At 39.3% G+C, this 16824-nt stretch overlaps 1 protein-coding gene across 1 annotated transcript in view; it reads right to left on the bottom strand.

Annotated features, from left to right (window-relative positions):
• The window catches only part of Nf1 (neurofibromin 1), a 248403-nt gene that overhangs the window by 25163 nt on the left and 206416 nt on the right, over window positions 1-16824 (bottom strand). Inside the window, exons 40-50 of the mRNA XM_021212697.2 lie at window positions 11973-12166; window positions 11121-11261; window positions 10299-10578; window positions 9661-9875; window positions 9031-9092; window positions 8781-8895; window positions 8067-8168; window positions 6362-6502; window positions 3611-3737; window positions 2151-2282; window positions 751-886 (exon numbers count right to left, since the gene is read on the bottom strand). Of these exons, the coding sequence (XP_021068356.1) occupies window positions 751-886; window positions 2151-2282; window positions 3611-3737; window positions 6362-6502; window positions 8067-8168; window positions 8781-8895; window positions 9031-9092; window positions 9661-9875; window positions 10299-10578; window positions 11121-11261; window positions 11973-12166 (1645 nt within the window). The remainder of the gene's footprint in view (window positions 1-750; window positions 887-2150; window positions 2283-3610; window positions 3738-6361; window positions 6503-8066; window positions 8169-8780; window positions 8896-9030; window positions 9093-9660; window positions 9876-10298; window positions 10579-11120; window positions 11262-11972; window positions 12167-16824) is intronic.

Genomic DNA, 16824 nt, shown 5'->3' with positions numbered 1-16824 from the left:
TCTCTGAGTTCAATGTCAGCCTACTTTATATAGGGGGTTCCAGACCAGCCAAAGATACCTAGAGCTTGCATCAAAGCAAAAACAATAAAACTACACTACAGAAAGGTTTTAAATGGTAATGACAATAATAAACAGTTCATATGAATGTTTTTTACCTTTCTACATCACTTTTTGTTGTAGTTTCTTAAAATATTTATTTACTCTGTGTGTATGAGTGTCTTGCCTGCACGTGTGTACATGTACAATGTATCTGCTATCCAAGGTAGTCCAAAGAGAATGTCAGATCCTCTGGAACTTAGGGTACAGATGGCTATGAACAATCATGTGGGTTCAGGGAACTGAGAGAACCTGAGACCTCTGCAAGAATACAAGTGCTTTTACCCTCTCAGCTGACCCTCCTGCCCACTCTTAGTTCTTAGCATCAGGGATGCAATGGTACTTGTATTTCATGTTAGGTTTTTCCTCAGGTCCTTTTCTGCAACCAAACTTTTCAGGACTGTCTTTCTTCCTTATTCAAGTGTTTTGTGTTTAGAGAGATGAACTAATGTTAATATAAGAACAGACTAGAATAACTTTAATACTGCCTATATAAAATACCATGACCTGTAGAGCAAACATTGATAGCTACACTTGCCAGACCATCTGGAGCTGCCGCTCTGCTCCCTTCTAGAGTCCTCTGCTGCTGATCTCCACCACATGGAAACTCAAGTCTGACTACAGCTATGTAATAATGAGACCCTGCCCACTTACCTATAGCTGGGGTCACCATGATGAATGGGATATGTATCCATAGGAACATTTTCCACTGAAATATCAGTAAGAAGAAGGGACTTCCTATGCTTGAGGCTACAGCGACTTCGAACCTCTTCGGACACTGTGAGTAGAGCTAACAGGAAAAGGAAAAGCTGATAAAACAGGCTTCATTTCTTCCAAACTTAAAGAGGTTATTATTATTACTATGTACTATTTTATGTGTACATATAAAGCCCTGGAGAGTGAGAAGATGAAGTGTATAAACACGCAGGATAGACTTATCCTCAAGAGTTTACAGACTGCTTTGAAAGACTGCATAAACAAAACAAAGCAATTTGATAAACACCTTACTTTCTCAAGCACTTGATTGCATATCTGCTTTCAATAATCACAAAAAGTAGGCAGGGCATGCATCTGAAATGCACTGGTAAAATATTTTGGGATGTAAAATGGTTTGTTCAAGGTTGTATGCTTCAAACAAAACTAGCTGGCAAAAGAGAATGGGCATCTTCCATCAAACCATACCTCAAACTGCATTCTGTGAGTAGAATACAGTAGAGAAAGGACAGAGAAGACACACAAAAGCACTTTAGTAAAATAGTGGGGACTGGGGGCTGGAGAGATGGCTCATAGTTAAGAGGACTGACTGCTCTTCCAGAGGTTCTGAGTTCAAGTCCCAGCAACCACATGGTGATCTGTAATGGAAACCAATGCCTTCTTCTGGTGTGTCTGAAGACAGCTACAGTGTACTAATATAATTAAAATAAATAAATAAATCTTTTTTGTTTGTTTTGTTTTGTTTTTTGAGGCAGGGTTTCTCTGTGCAGCCTTGGCTGTCCTGGAACTCACTCTGTAGATCAGGCTGGCCTCGAACTCGAGATTCGCCTGCCTCTGCCTCCCGAGTGCTGGGATTAAAGGCGTGCGCCACCACGCCCGGCTATAAATAAATCTTCAAAAAAAAAAAAAAAATAGCGGGGACTGGACAGGCAGCCCAGGTCAAACATCATAAAGAATTAATACTGAAGAGGCAGAAGCCCTGTAGAAAACTGGAGTGGAGACAGCAGTAGATTGGTCGAAACATCATGTCCATTTTGAGGGACTATAACAAGTGATGCTTATGAAATTTACATAGAGGACAGAAGAGAAGGCTACAATGGCCTGCTGGGATAGGTTTAGGCAATTTGATTTGAATATATTTCAGATTCCAGTGCAAATTCTTTTATAATGAAAACTATTTTGGCAAAACCTTTACATCTTCAAATACCAAAGGACTGGACTGTGAATGTTCTACTGGACTAAAGACTAGCTGCAAAGGCCCAAAGCTAGGCAAGGAAATCATTTGGTGATTCTAAGACAATAGTAGAGTCAGGCTGATTTAGTCAATTTTGTGCGTTTACCTGCTAAGTAAGCCACACTCTGTGTATTCACCTCAAATTTGTCACAATTTCTATGTTTGTTAACGAGAGTTAGTAGTGTATGCAAAATTCTGACTGTTCTTGCAACAATGGCAGGTGAAGGATGCCTGTACCCTATAAAAAGAAAAAAACAACAACAAATAACCAGTTAATTAGTCCATGAACAAATGTTTGAGCTTTTATGCTGTGACAAGTAACTCTACAACAAAAGAAAATTCCTGCCATCCAAGAATAGCCATTTGTGAAGGTAAAACATAAAAATGTGAAGTTAATTATACATAAGATTAAGTACTCTAAAATGTGTAGAAGAGGGCGTTCCCTGAAGCCCTAAAGGAGAAGGCATTAGGAAAGAAAGGGCATTCTTGACTTTTCCATTTCCTAAAGAAGTATAGAGGTTAGAAATAAATACAAACGAAACTGCGCATTAGAGCTCCCCCTGAGATTCCATTTGAAGTAAGGGTGCTAATATTTAAAAAGTGTTTCTCCTTTGGGGCTACAGCAATGACTCAGAAGTTAAGGACCAGAATGTGGTTCCTACAGAGGGGTTCACAACTGCCTATACCTCTAGTTCTCAGGTAACAAGTACACAGGTGCTACACAAATATACACACAGGCAAATCACTCGTATACATAAAATAAATACATCTTTAAAAATTATTTTTTCCCTTTTTTTTTTTTTTTTGCTTTCTTACTTTTGTTTTTTGTCTTTTTCCTAATTTTGGGGATAGTGTTTCACTATGAAGCTAAGGACTAGGGTGGCCTTGAACTCTACCTGCCTCTGCCTTAACATGATTTATTTATTTTATACATATAAGCACCTTATTAAAGCATGGCTCTGAAGCTATGAAGCTGGCAATGAGCAGCTAAAGCTAGGTAGAAGCACATTAGCTCTAGTCTGGTTAACTATAGAAGCAGCAATGAAAACTGGAAGAGAGGTACCAGAATGGCAGCACTCTAATGTACACAGAAAGAATACTGATTGAAAACACACTAGAAACAAGTCACAGAGTGTCTACGATCATATCTGAACAGCAGTGTGATCTAAACTGAAAATCTCTTTTATTCCTTGGCAATGCTGGAAACTTACCCCAAGTGTTCTATGACTGACCTCATCCCTAAGCCTTCTTGATTCTATTCGTACAATAACATTCGCAATATGCACACTGAAATAACATCATGTGCAGTTTTCTAGTAACTAGTAACATAGCAATTAAGTCTTGGGGGAATTTTACTACTAACTACTTTGTTCTTTTAAGGTCTGATATGTAAACTAGATTCTAGTTAAATATGAACTGAAACAACTTATACAGATATGGTTTTCATTTTAAAGTAAAATATATATGCTAGATTACAGCAATTTATCTCAAGTAAGCAATTCTTCTTAGTTACTTTTGGCTTCTAGATACAATTTCACAAAACATTCTAACAAAAAGTCTCTTTACCTTTTAAGAGGTGTCCAACTAGTGCAAAGTTAAAGTTAGAGTTGAAATTGAGTCCGACAAAGTGATCCATCTGCTTGCAGTGCCATTCCAGAGGATTCCGGATTGCCATAAATACTTCTTCCGGACTCTATTAAAAACAATCAGGAGATAGATAGTTGATGGAGTTCACACAGAAATTTCCCTTCTCATTTTCCAGTACTAGAACCCCAAGCCTAATTCGTATTCTTGGCTCAGATATTTTACTTAAAAAGTTACTTTTTTACTTGCGTTGAACAGCTCTCATATGCTAAGTAGTTCTTTCAGCTTCAGAGAAATTATTTTTAGATAACAGACACACCTATAAGAACATTTAAGCTACTATAAATTAACTGGTATAAGACAGTAAAAAAAATAAAATAATAAAATAGTGGACAACTCAAATTACTTTAATTTACAACATGGTGTGTGTGTTTTGTATGTTGGGGCCAGGGGTTCCTGGGGATCAAACCCAGAGCCTTATACATGCTAGGCAAGCACTCTTACCACTGAGCTATATGAATCTGCTACGTAGCAAAGACTGACTAACTCCTGATTCTGTGTCTACACCTCTCAAGTGCTAATATTACAGCCACTAACCAAATGCCCTGCTACATTTGTCTGCTGATATCCAACTCCTACAGGACTGCCTCTGCTTCAGCCTCTCAAGGAGCAGGACCGAAAGGCAAGCACTATTACTCTAATTCTACTATCCCAGAGAATAGTCTGCTGATTTTAATAAGCTTTATTAACTCTAATGTAAAGGTAAGAAAGAAAATATCTCTTTAGATATTTTATTTGTAAATATCCTTAACATACAAATAGCCAATAGCTAGCCATCACTTGCAACCACCATGATCTCAATCAATTCCAGAGCAGAGCAATGTAGTTAGTAGAGAAGGGAAGAAGCTCAGAACCAGACATATTCCAGTAACTTCTTTACTCCTTTCCATTTTGTGAACAGAGGTCTGACTGATAAACTTCAAGGTATCTTCTATCTACAATTTAGTTTTGTAGCCTTCTCAGCTTTGAGTAGACCTTTCCCAGCCTTGAAAAGGCTGAGCATTCTTTCCCAGCCTTGAGCAGGCTAAGCAGACCTTGAACATTCGCCATGACAGCTCTTATCAACTTGGACAGAGACATCTGTCTTGGCTGCAGTTGCAGGTTCTCATGGAAACTTTGAAGTTTCAGCTGCCTGCGTTGACCTTGCTCTACAACATACTCCAGCGGAAGAAGGGGATGGGTTTTGTGGTTTTTTTTCCTTTATATATGCAATGCTTATTATTAAACTTTGAGCCTTGATCAGAACCTTTGTCTTGGCTTCATCCTTTTCTCACCCCCTTTGCCCATGGCTGCTGGACAGCTACATAGTTTCACATTTCCTAGACTTCCAGCTGTTTTGGGTCTATATCATACTATATACAGTGAGCAAGTACTTTAGGGGCTGGACAGATGGCACAGTAGTCAAGAGTACTTGCTGCTCTTACAGAGGACCTGAGAACGCTTCCCAGAACTTCTATATGGCACTTTACAATCACTGTAACTCCAATTCCAGATGATCTAACTTCTAGAAGAAGTTCCCTTCTTCTAACCTCAGGAGCACCAGACCAGGCACACATGTGATACACATATGTTATACATGTAGGGAAACATTCTATACTACAAGCAAGCAAGCAAGCAAACAAACAAACAAACAAACAAGGACTTTAGACCAGGTTATCTTCATACTCAGGCCATGTTCTATTTCCACATAGCTTAGTTCATTTCAAGATAATTTCGACTGTGTGCACATGTGCACACACATTTTCTTCAAAAGAACATTCTTTTTCCTCTTAAGCTGTTTCTGTTTTTCTCCAAAACAAAAGGAACATACTTTTGCACTGGCTGTGAAGTTAACAGTTTGCATTTACTTAGCACACATGTGAGGTCTGGGAACTGAACCGAGGTCATCACTAGCCCAATTCTGGGCTGCTTTATTTTATCCTCTATACTCTGAACCAAAATCCAACCCCTACCTATGCTGATCAATGTGAAGGGGGCTGCTATTGGTATACTTTAAAGTGAGACTTGGCAAAAATTGTCTGAAGAGTATCCAACTTGCTTCTCTGTTACTAATTGTACAGGTTTTCCTTCAAGTGCACAGTCAATAAAAATAAGTTTTCTTATTGAATAACTGAAAAAACAGTCACACACACACACACACACACACACACACACACACACACACGTTATAAGTAAGAATAAACAAGGATGAAGAATGCTACTAAAGATAACCAGTAATGAATGCAAAGGACCTGGTGTGGTAGCTATTATTCCTCTTCAGTATTATTTTAAAATTAAAAAAAATATATATGCTTATTTTATGTGCATGGGTGTTTTGCTTCCATGTATGCTTGTGCATCATGTATGTGTAGTGTCCAAGGAGGCCAGAGAGGGCACTAGATTCCTGGGACTTGAATTAGAGATGGTTGTGAGCTGCCATGTGGGTGCTGGGAAGAGCAGTCAGTGCTGCTGAGCCATCTTTCCAGCCCTCCTTATTACTATTCCAATCACTAATGGTAGGACACACTGTTATTGGCTATTTTTATGTAGGAACTATGGATTAAACAATTTTTAGTGAGCTACTAAGGAACTATATTCACAATAAAATTCGCTACCATAATATCTAGATTATGGACCTCTTCTGACATCTGGAGAGCCATAGGAGACAAGGAAGAGAAGACTCACTGTACGCACCTTGTCATTGAATATCCGGAGACTGTCCAAGGTATGCAGGTTTTGTTCCAGAAGTGCAGTGCCCGCTGAATACAAGTTGACCTCGTCTAGCTGCAGCACAGCCACAGCAACCCAAAAGAGGGCTTTGTGCAGTGGTGAGTCCTAGAAAAAAAGACGCGCTCCAGTGAGTGAGGTGAACCAAGACATACTGTCTTCCACGATGCTGCAGCATAAACCAGAGCAGGCTACCCACCAAGTGAATGTGCTTCCTCTCCTCTGAGAACCACTTACAGACAGATGAGCACTTGGCTGGCTCCATGTTTCTGATTACAAGTACCGTAAGCTAGCTTGAGAGCCTGTTCTTCCTCTGGATTTCCCCCAATGCTGGATGCCAAATCCAGTGCCCAGAGTTGGCAGATTCTCTATAGTAGACTGATACCTGCCACTTCCTGGTTACAATGCAGACAGTGCCCAGGCTAACTGTCCTTCTGCAGGCACTTCTTCCCTCCTCTGGGTTGCCTGTGTCCTACTTTTACCATACTGTCACCTAGGAAATGATCATTTCCAAACTCCTTCCTGAAGAGTGCTGAATGCTAGATTAATTCTACTCAATCTTTACCCTTTTCTCTGTTAACTCTCTACAAGGATGGTCTATCTAGTACCCCACTGTCCTACTTACTTCTAGCTCAGTTAGACACTAGTCTTTCAACTTCATATCACTCTTGCTAGTATAAACTCTTATTCATATGTACTCCATGCCTCCCTCCTACCTTTCCCCCTCCCTTGGTGGAGACTGTACCCAAGGTCTAATACATGCTAATCAAGTACTATACCTTTGATTACACCCTAAGCTAGCATACAGATGCCTCTGGTGAGCAGGTACACTGCTCCTGGCTTTACATCCCCTACAGTAGTGATCACTAACTAACACATTGAGTGGTAGTTTATTGACTTTACTTGTCCACGGCTCAACATCCATACCTACCCCAGACCCAGGTCACTTGTGAACTTTACTACCACTTGTATATCTCTAAGCACTACCAGATACATATATGATACTCAACTCTCCCCACCCCCACCCCCCACAAGACAGGATTATCTCTGGGTAGCTATGGCTGTCCTTGAACTTGCTCTGCAGATCAGGCTGACCTCAAAAATCACAAAAATCACCTGCCCCTGCTTCCTGCTGTGATTACAGGCTTGCACTACCACCATCCAGCTCAACTTTCTTCTAGTACCAAAGAGAAAAAAAAAATCACAAATAATTAAGCAAAGGAGAAAAGATACTCCATACTTACTCTTCCGCTACTTCAAACTTCTAAGACTTGTGACACAGGCTCTGCTCTGCCTGCAGTTCTCTTCTTACACCCCCTTTCCAATCAACCCTTCCTTTTCCTTTCCTCTCTACCCCATCTCTCCCCGAGCCTTCTTTCTCCACCCCACCTCCCTTCCTTTTGAGACAAGTATTTTCTTTGTAGCCCTGGCTGTCCTGGGATTTGCTATGTTGACCAGGCTGGCCTCTCAATAACAGAAATCAAGCTGCTTCTTCATGTGTGATGGGATAAAGGTGTGGGCCACCAGGCGAGGCCACTCCCCCTTATTCTCTAATTCTGTGACAAGAGGCTCCATGTTGACTATAGTTTCTTCTTGATACTTCTCTTCAATCCATCCTACTTCCTAAACTCTGTATAAGGAAAGCACACGCAGAATCAATACCGATGATTACCTTATTAAGAAGCGGCTGTAATTTTGTTAGCGCTATCACCGTGGATTCTATCAGAACTTGACTGTTGTAAGTGTCAGGTCCTTTTAAACAACTTTCAAGTGCCTTTTAGGGAAACAGAAATCTTTTTTTACTTTTCATTGAAATAAAACACCACTTCCTACAATGAATCTCAGATTTAGCTGAGAAACATTTAGGTATTTGACAATTTCTACAAATGGTGAATACTCTATACTTATTTTAAAAATATTTCTATATTACATTCTAATAAGAAGGGCATTATTATATTAATTATAAATGACATAGCTTTATATTAAAGCTATACAGCTTTCAAGACTGATTAAGTATACCTGATTAGAAAAAGAGGTAAATACAACTTTTAGAAGATATTTTCTTTTTCTTTTTGAGACAAGTTCTTTCAATTATGTCCTGGAACTCACTTACATAGACCAGGCTGACCTCACACTCTCAAATAAATCTGCCTGCCTCTGTATCTAGAGTGCTGGGATTAAAGGCATGTACCACGATGTTGAGCTTAAAGGTAGTTAGGTAATATTTCATCACTTCAAAGAATTGCAGTAAGGAAAAAAAAAAAGTTTAAATGCTTAACAAATACAAAATTACAGTGCCAATAACATTACATTTTAGTGTGTTTTTTAAAACTTGAAGTATACTCTGTAAGTTGAAACAAATCTTTGGGAAAAGAGGACTAGGTACCTTGCTAAGAATTCGGATAATCTGCTTTATCTGCCCATGAGACACTCGTTTGCTGATACAGCCAAACACCACAAGAGCTCTTGGCTGCAGCGATGGGTTATACTGAAACGCAAATCTGCAATGAAAAGAGCCAAGGAGCTGATGAAAACCTTTGTGTGTATGCACATTGTAATACGAGATTGCTACCGCTGCAAAGGCTACTTTCAACAATACACACACAGCTCCAGCTACTATTTAACTGAGGACACACCTTTGAGCCAGTTCTGTCCACTGATCCAGCCACTTGCACGTTGGAATATCTCTCATACATGCCTGAAAAACAGAATACTCTAAATATATATGTGTACATAAATGTTTCTAGGAATATTTAATATTCTCATGTCTATAAGTGTTATCTGTTATTAAAAAATACATTCTAGGGGCTGGAGACATGGCTAGGCCATTAAGAGCACTTGTTCTGGCAGAGGAAAGATATGGGTTCTGTTTCTAGAATCCACAAAGTGGTTCATATCTATCCGTAGCTTTGGTTCTGGGGAATTTGATGTCCTCTTCTGGATTATTCTCTCACCCTTGGACACCAGGCACACATGTGGTGTACATACATACATGCCAGCAAAACATTCAGATACATAAAGTAAGATAAATTTAATGAAAGAACACATTCTAAAGGACAATGTGTACTGTGACAGAATAAACCAATTTTTTTTCAGATGAGGTGTTACTATGTAGGCCTGGCTGGCCTAGAATTCCCTACATAGACTCAGCTGGCTTCAAGCTCACACAATCTACCTGTCTCTCCCTCCTGTGACATTACACCTTTCATATTACACATTTTAAATATGATTTTAATTTGATTTCTTGTCATTTTTTCCTTCTATACCTCCATGATCTCCAGCAAAGCTTCTGTGACTGTTTCCAGGGACGTCAAAGCAAAAGTCTCCCTCTCATAGGAGCCAGGGGAAAAGGACCGGTCCCGGTAACTGGAACGGAAGGCAATGACAGCAGCTGACTTGACTTTGCTAATGCCAAACAGTAAGTAAAATTTGGGTAATGAGAACTCTGTTAGACTGAGCCTCAAAACTTGCTTGGTCTCTTCTGTAAAAGAAAAAGAAAATACCAATATTTTAACTCTAAAGTGATATGTTTCATCTTCAATTCAATAAAATGTAAATATCATGCAAAAATCACACAACCATGCTCCCTAAATCAAATTCCTAGATGCATTACATTAGTGGCTATATGATAAACCTGCACTAGTAATGCCAACACTATTAACTAATAATAAACTTTTAGGTTACATGATAATTACAATTATAGTATCTGCATGACAAAGAAAGCCTTTATTGTAGCTTTCTATGGTGTGTAAGTTATTTTTATTATTTTCTTGTTTGATAAAATTTCAAATTCCTGCTTGTAGGCCTGGTGAGTCAACACTATTACAGTAAGAAACCTATAGCAGTCAGGTAAGGTAAAGCTGAAAAAGAACTGGTAAAAAGAGATCACCTTCTAGGAACTTACCACTAAAATGAAGCTGCGAACAAGTACACAGAGAGTGAATTATATTGATGACCAGCCCATGTGTGGAAGCTCGAAGGGACAAGGGACCTGTGGCTACTAAGAAAGTGACAACATGGAAGAGATAGGGAAGATGAGCTGCCACATCGAGGGAGTTGTTGAAGGACAGCATCAGCATGTAGCGGGCTAAAATGGCAATATCGTCCCACATAAGATGTTGTTCTAAAGTTGGAGTTGGAGATAAGCAAGTCTTGTCAATTATTTTACACATCCTTCCAATAACCTGTAAAGAACAAGAAGTTTTAAAAACATAAGACTAAAAGTTCCATCACACATAAAATTGAGGGTGCTGGAGAGATGACTCAGAGGTTAAGAGCATCTGCTGCTCTTAAAGAGAACATTGGTTCCCAGCACCCACATGGCAGCTTACAACCTTCTGCAACTTCAGTTCCAGGGCTTCTGACACCTTCTTCTGATTTCTGCAGACACTGTACACATGTGGCACACATACACACAAAAGAAAACTAAGCAAATCTTAAAAAATAATTCAGGATGGATGAGATGGCTCGGCAGGTTAGGGTGCATACTGTCCAGCTCCATACCTTGGGAGCCATCTGGTGGAAGGAGATAACTGACTCCCACAAATTATCCTGACTTCTCCATGTGTGCCACGACATGTGTGTACACAGACATTCATGCACACATGTACACACACTCTCACTCAAATAAATCTGTTTAAACTTAGCTGGTTATAAGACAAAAACTCACAAGATGATAAAACAGATATACCATGGCATAGACAAGAGGTACAGGAAAAGTGGTTACCTTACTCGACACCAATTTCACATTTCCAGAAGCTAAAGCCACAGCTGTGTCTGCCATCACCTCAGCTTTGATAGACCCTAAGCCTCCTGTCGCACTGGTCTTGATGAAACTGTCAAGCACAACATCCAGCAGGTCTGTGATCTGGTGAGACAAGGAATGTCATGTTGCTGTCAGACATGCTGCCTTTAATTAAGAAATGCTCAAAAGAGCCAAGTAGTGGGCATCTTGTTTTACTTGAGACTTTCAAAGTTTAGATTTAAGAGACCTGTAAAACATCCAGGGAAGGATGAGGGTGCCACTTGACTTCTTCAGAGTTTAAACATCTTTATATGACTATCTTCAGCTGCTTAGACACTATGTCTGTACTCTAAGACAGTAACACATGACCAATCTAATTACTTTAATAAGAAAAATGGCTCCAAAGTAAATTAAAATCATTTATAGGATTTACAACATTGTCTAAGTTAAGGGCACTGCTTCCTTAAGTGATTATTTTGAAGGAATAACCTGCACCTCCCTTGTCAGGTTAAGGAAAGCTGTATCTATGCTACAACTATAAATGCAAGCAGATGGTCTGAATAACATTATTGAGAAGCAGTGACTGAGATCTGTGGTGTATAGGGACTAAGTACATATTTAAACACTACTTACTAGGAATGACAACAGGTACCTATAGCTAAACTCTATACAATTATGCAAGGAAGAGAGCTCTGAGATGCATTAGCTATTTACAGGGCTGGGTATGTGTCAACATGCTTCTGAAGGACAGAACAGTGTGCTCTGTATAACATGGAAACCAAGAATTACTAGCACAAAAGAGGCACTAGATAAGTATCAGTATAAATTCAATACCTGCCCAAGGCTCCCCCAGATTTTTGCTTGAATAGAAGGATACATCTGCTTCTCGTTTATAGTCATTGTTATTAGCTTATCAAGGATGGCAGTAACCCTTTGTCGTTTGGCATCATCATTATGCTTACAAAAACGGACTAGATTTGACAGCCATGGGGTCATATATTCCAAACAAAGGTGCTTCAATTCAATACCTGTGGAGAAAATACTCCATTAGCACAGATAGTCAAAGAAAATTACAAACATTTTAATTTTTATGTGTATGATGAGTATGTTGTGTACATGTATGTTTATGTGCCACATACTTGCCTGGTGTCCAACAAGGCCAGAAAAGAGTGTCTGATCCCCTGGGACCAGAGTTATAGGCACTGTGAGCCATTACATGGGTACTGGCAATTGGACCCAGGTCTTCTGAAGGAACAGCCAGTACTGCTGATCCACCTCTCTAGCTTCAGTAATGATTCAATCATAAAGGATGCAGCAGAATTTTCCTCCAATTAATTTAAATATTAATACAAGAAGCCTGTGATTGGGCAGTGGAAAAGGAAGGCGAGTGGAGATTTTTAGCAATGGGAAAGAGAGAACAGAGAGGAAGAAGGAAGATGGGAGGAAGAGAAAGATGACCTAGATTCCACATGGCTTTAAATAACCACAGATAGCTATGAATATCATAAAAGAATAGAATGATTGGGATAACTTGTCTAATCTTGGTGGGCAGCTTGTGTCATCATTAATTGACTCTAAAATTATTGTGTGGGCATCTTGTAAATTGAGAATGTATTGATATATAAAACTGATAATTATAAACTTTGAAAACTCAGGTGACAGCAGATGCTGGAGAGGATGTGGAGAAAGAGGAACACTCCTCCATTGTTGGTGGAATTGAAATCTGGTACAACTACTCTGTAAATCAGTCTGGCAGTTCCTCAGAAAATTGGACATAGTACTACCTGAGAACCCAGCTATACTATTCCTGGGAATATACCCAAAAGATGCTCCAACATATAACAAGGACACATGCTCTACTAAGTTTATAGCAGCCTTATTTATAAAAGCCTAAAGCTGGAAACAACCCAGACGCCCCTCAACAGAGGAATGGATACAGAAAATGTGGTACATTTACATAATGGAATACTACTGTTATTAAAAACAATGACTTCATGAAATTCTTAGGCAAATGGATGGAATTTGAAAATATCATCCTAAGTGAGGCAACTTAGTCACAAAAGAACACACACATGGTATGCACTCATTGATAAATGGATATTAGACTAAAAGCTCGGAATACCCAAGATAAATTTCACAGACCATATGAAGCCCAAGAGGAAGGAAGACCAAAGTGTGGATGCTACAGTGCTTCTTAGAAGGGGGAACACAATACTCACAGGAGGAAATATGGAGACAAAGTGTGGAACAGAGACTGAAGGAAAGGCCATCCAGAGACTGCCCACCTGGGGCTCCATCCCATATACAGATACCAAACCCAGACACTATTGCAGATGCCAAGAAGTGCATGCTGACAGGAGCCTGATATATATAGCTGTCTCCTGAAAGGCTCTTTCAGAGCCTGGCAAATACAGAGGCAGATGCTCGCAGCCAACCATTGGACTGAGTATGGACTGAGCATGGGGTCTCCAATGGAGGAGTTAGAGAAAGGACTGAAGGAGCTGAAGAGGTTTGCAACCCATAGGAAGAACAATAATATCAACCAACCAGAACCCCCAGAGCTCCCAGGTACTAAACCACCAACCAACACATGGAGGAACCCATGTGTTGGACATCAATGGGAGGAGAGGCCCTTGGTCCTGGGAAGGCTACATGCCCCATTGTAGGGTAATGCCAGGGTGGGGAGGTGGGAGTGGGTGGGTGGTGGGTAGGATAGGGAGTTTCCAGAGGGGAAACCAGGAAAGGGGATAACATTTGAAATGTAAATAAAAAAGATATCCATTTTTTTTTTTTTTTAAAGAAGTTTTGATTTACTGGGTAAGGGGATTTGCGATGGCTAGTTGCATGGCATAGATGGCTAGAAAGATACAAGCGGCTCTGAGGCAGGTGAACTGGAGCTGGGGCTAGTGGAAGCAGCAAGACTGAGACAGCTGGGGCAGGAGAGTAGCTGTGTATAGCTTGGAATGGTCTGTCTCTGTCTCTTTAATTATTTCCCACAATAAAGGACCAGAGAGAAGGTTGAAGATAAAGATTTTTATCTTGAATGAGGCCTAGACAAACATTTGGTAAGAGGTAAAGATACTAAACTTTGAAAAAAAAACTAATTTTAAAGTAAGAAAGCCGAGCTAGAGGGTGGTGGCACACATCTTTAATCCCAGCACTTGGAGGCAGAGGCAGGCGGATCTCTGAGTTTGAGGAGGTGGTACTGAGTGAGAGAAGCTGATGGACACTAGGAATACTATAGGCTATGATCTATAAGATCCTTTCATGATTATTACCTGTCATAGCTCATCAATTAACATCTACTCACTTAACAGCTGGGCTCTTTACTATAACAAGATATACCTTAGTTTTAATGTAGCAACAGAAAAACAATATGCTATAAACATCTCTGCATTAATTCTTTTAAAAAGTATGTGTGGAAGGGTATGTGTGTCCTGGTGAGGTCAGAGGAGAACTCTGTGGGGTTGGCTCCTTCCTTCCACCCTTACATAGTAAGCCCCAGGGATTGAAGTTAGGTTATCGGGCTTTGTGGCATGGGACTTGTCCTACCATGTCATCTTGCTGGTTCCTCAGCATTAATTTTTTTCAGGAAAATATTAAAAAGTAGAACTATAATGTCAAAAAATGTGAATATTCTTTAACTTTATTTTTATTTTGTTTACTTTTTTTTACAGGTATTTTGCATGTGTTTATGTCTGTGTGAGATACTGCATCCACTAAACTGGAGTTATAGACAGCTGTGAGCTGCCATGTTGGTGCTGGAAATAGAACCTGGCACCTCTGGAAGAACAACCAGTCTCTTATCCACCGGGCCATCTCTCCAGCCCCAGATGTGAATATTCTTAAGGGTCGAATCTACTTCTAAATGTCTCTCTAGAAACACTGTTCTTGTTTACAATGAATGCTACAGACCCTCAGGATTTAATCTTTAAAAACATTTTCCACAATTCTTTCAATATGTAATTTTTATTAACAAACTTAAAAATATTCTTTTTTAGTATTATGCTACCGTGATTCATTTACTAAGCTACAGAGAGACCTGAACTAAGGACATTAATCTTTCCACATTCAGTTGAAGCCACCTCCCAGGCCTAGCTTAGTCACACACTTGTGTGTTCTCTTTTCTGTGGAGATCTTGCAGAGTCTCCTGAAGTGATCTCTTCCTTCCTCCCTTCATCTTTCTCCTGGGTGTACTGCTCTCACACAAACTGCCCACATAAAAGCAGCTAAGCACCCACCTCTACCAATGCTTCTAAATGCAGCCAGAACTTACTTTGGTATGTTTTATGTAAGTAACCTACACTTTCCAAACTTATCTCTTAACATTCTAATTAATTCACTTAACTCACTTAATTCACTTTCCACACTTATTTCTTAAGTGTCTTCATCTCACTAATCAGTTTGTGACACTTCAGCTGTCTGTCTTTCAAGTAGATCTGCTGGCTGATTTCTGAACATTCATGTTTTCATTACTATGCCATTACAATATGTGAGGAGACATCTGTACTATCACATCTGCACTTTCTTTCTTTATAACATTTTCTTAGCTGTTTATTTTCAATAAAATTTAAAATATTTTGAAAATTTCAAATTCCATGGGAATTTCAAACTCCTTGATGGGACTGTATTAAATTTGAAATAGTCCCAGGAGAGCTGTTTGTGCAGTATGCCTGTTCACTCACTCAGGTATCTTCACGCATTTATAGTTACTAATAATGTACTTTTCTTGTTTCTCAAATGTACAATCTCTCTTCAGAGTTACACTCCTACATCTTCCACTTGACGGAAAAAAAATAGTACAAAACATACCTATGTAGTCTTTTTTTCTTTTAACTACTTTATCTTATTTTATGTGTAAGGGTGTTTTGCTTGTATGCATGTCTGTGCAGCATGTGCATGCAGTGCCTGAAAAATACAAAAGAAGGCATCAGATCCCCTGGAACTGGCTTCACAGGTGGCTGTGAGCTGCCATGTGGATGGTAGGAATCAAACCAGTGTCCTATGCAAGAGTAACCTGTGCTTTCAACCACTGAGCCATCTCTCCAGCTCCAATCTGACACAGTCTTGATGAACTGTTAAAGCACTTAATCACCTAATACTGAGATATTAAGATATGTGTTTGAATGCAGAATGCAGGGGAAAAGCTGTATGTATTATAGGGAGAAGAAAATGTCAGCAATTAAGCCAGGCAAAGATCAGCAGCTATGTTAGTACAGGGTATGAAGGAGGACAGATGTTAAAAAGAATAGATATTAATGAAATTTATTAAAACAAACTCAGTGCTGACTCTGGATCTGGCATCATCCACCAACAGATGTCCAATAAAAATCATAGTTCCAACTCAACTATAACAGGAAAAGCAACTATTTCCTTAATATCTAAAAAAAAAAAAAAAGTGGTAAAGTTCATGGAGCTGAAATAAAGAAGGAAATATTTCCAACAGCCTACAGGAAGGAGGATCCCACAGAGTTCTGATAAGTCTCTTTGTGCATCCCACCAGGATTTTCTTTCAGAGTTCCTTTAGTTACAGGGCACCACAGACAAAAAAAAAAAAAAAAAAAAAAAAAAAAAAAAAAAATCTAAAAAAATAAAAATACAGTAAGTGAGAGACTCCTAGAAAATTCCCAAACAAAAGAGTTTTCTTTTAATTGTCTTAAAAGTCATTCTTAGTATTAAGGAAAGT

Source organism: Mus pahari, chromosome 14 (assembly GCF_900095145.1).
Source record: "Mus pahari chromosome 14, PAHARI_EIJ_v1.1, whole genome shotgun sequence".
Lineage (NCBI taxonomy): Eukaryota > Metazoa > Chordata > Mammalia > Rodentia > Muridae > Mus > Mus pahari.
The sequence above is the reverse complement of the archived record's forward strand: the minus strand, read 5'-3'. Positions and strand labels throughout refer to the sequence as shown.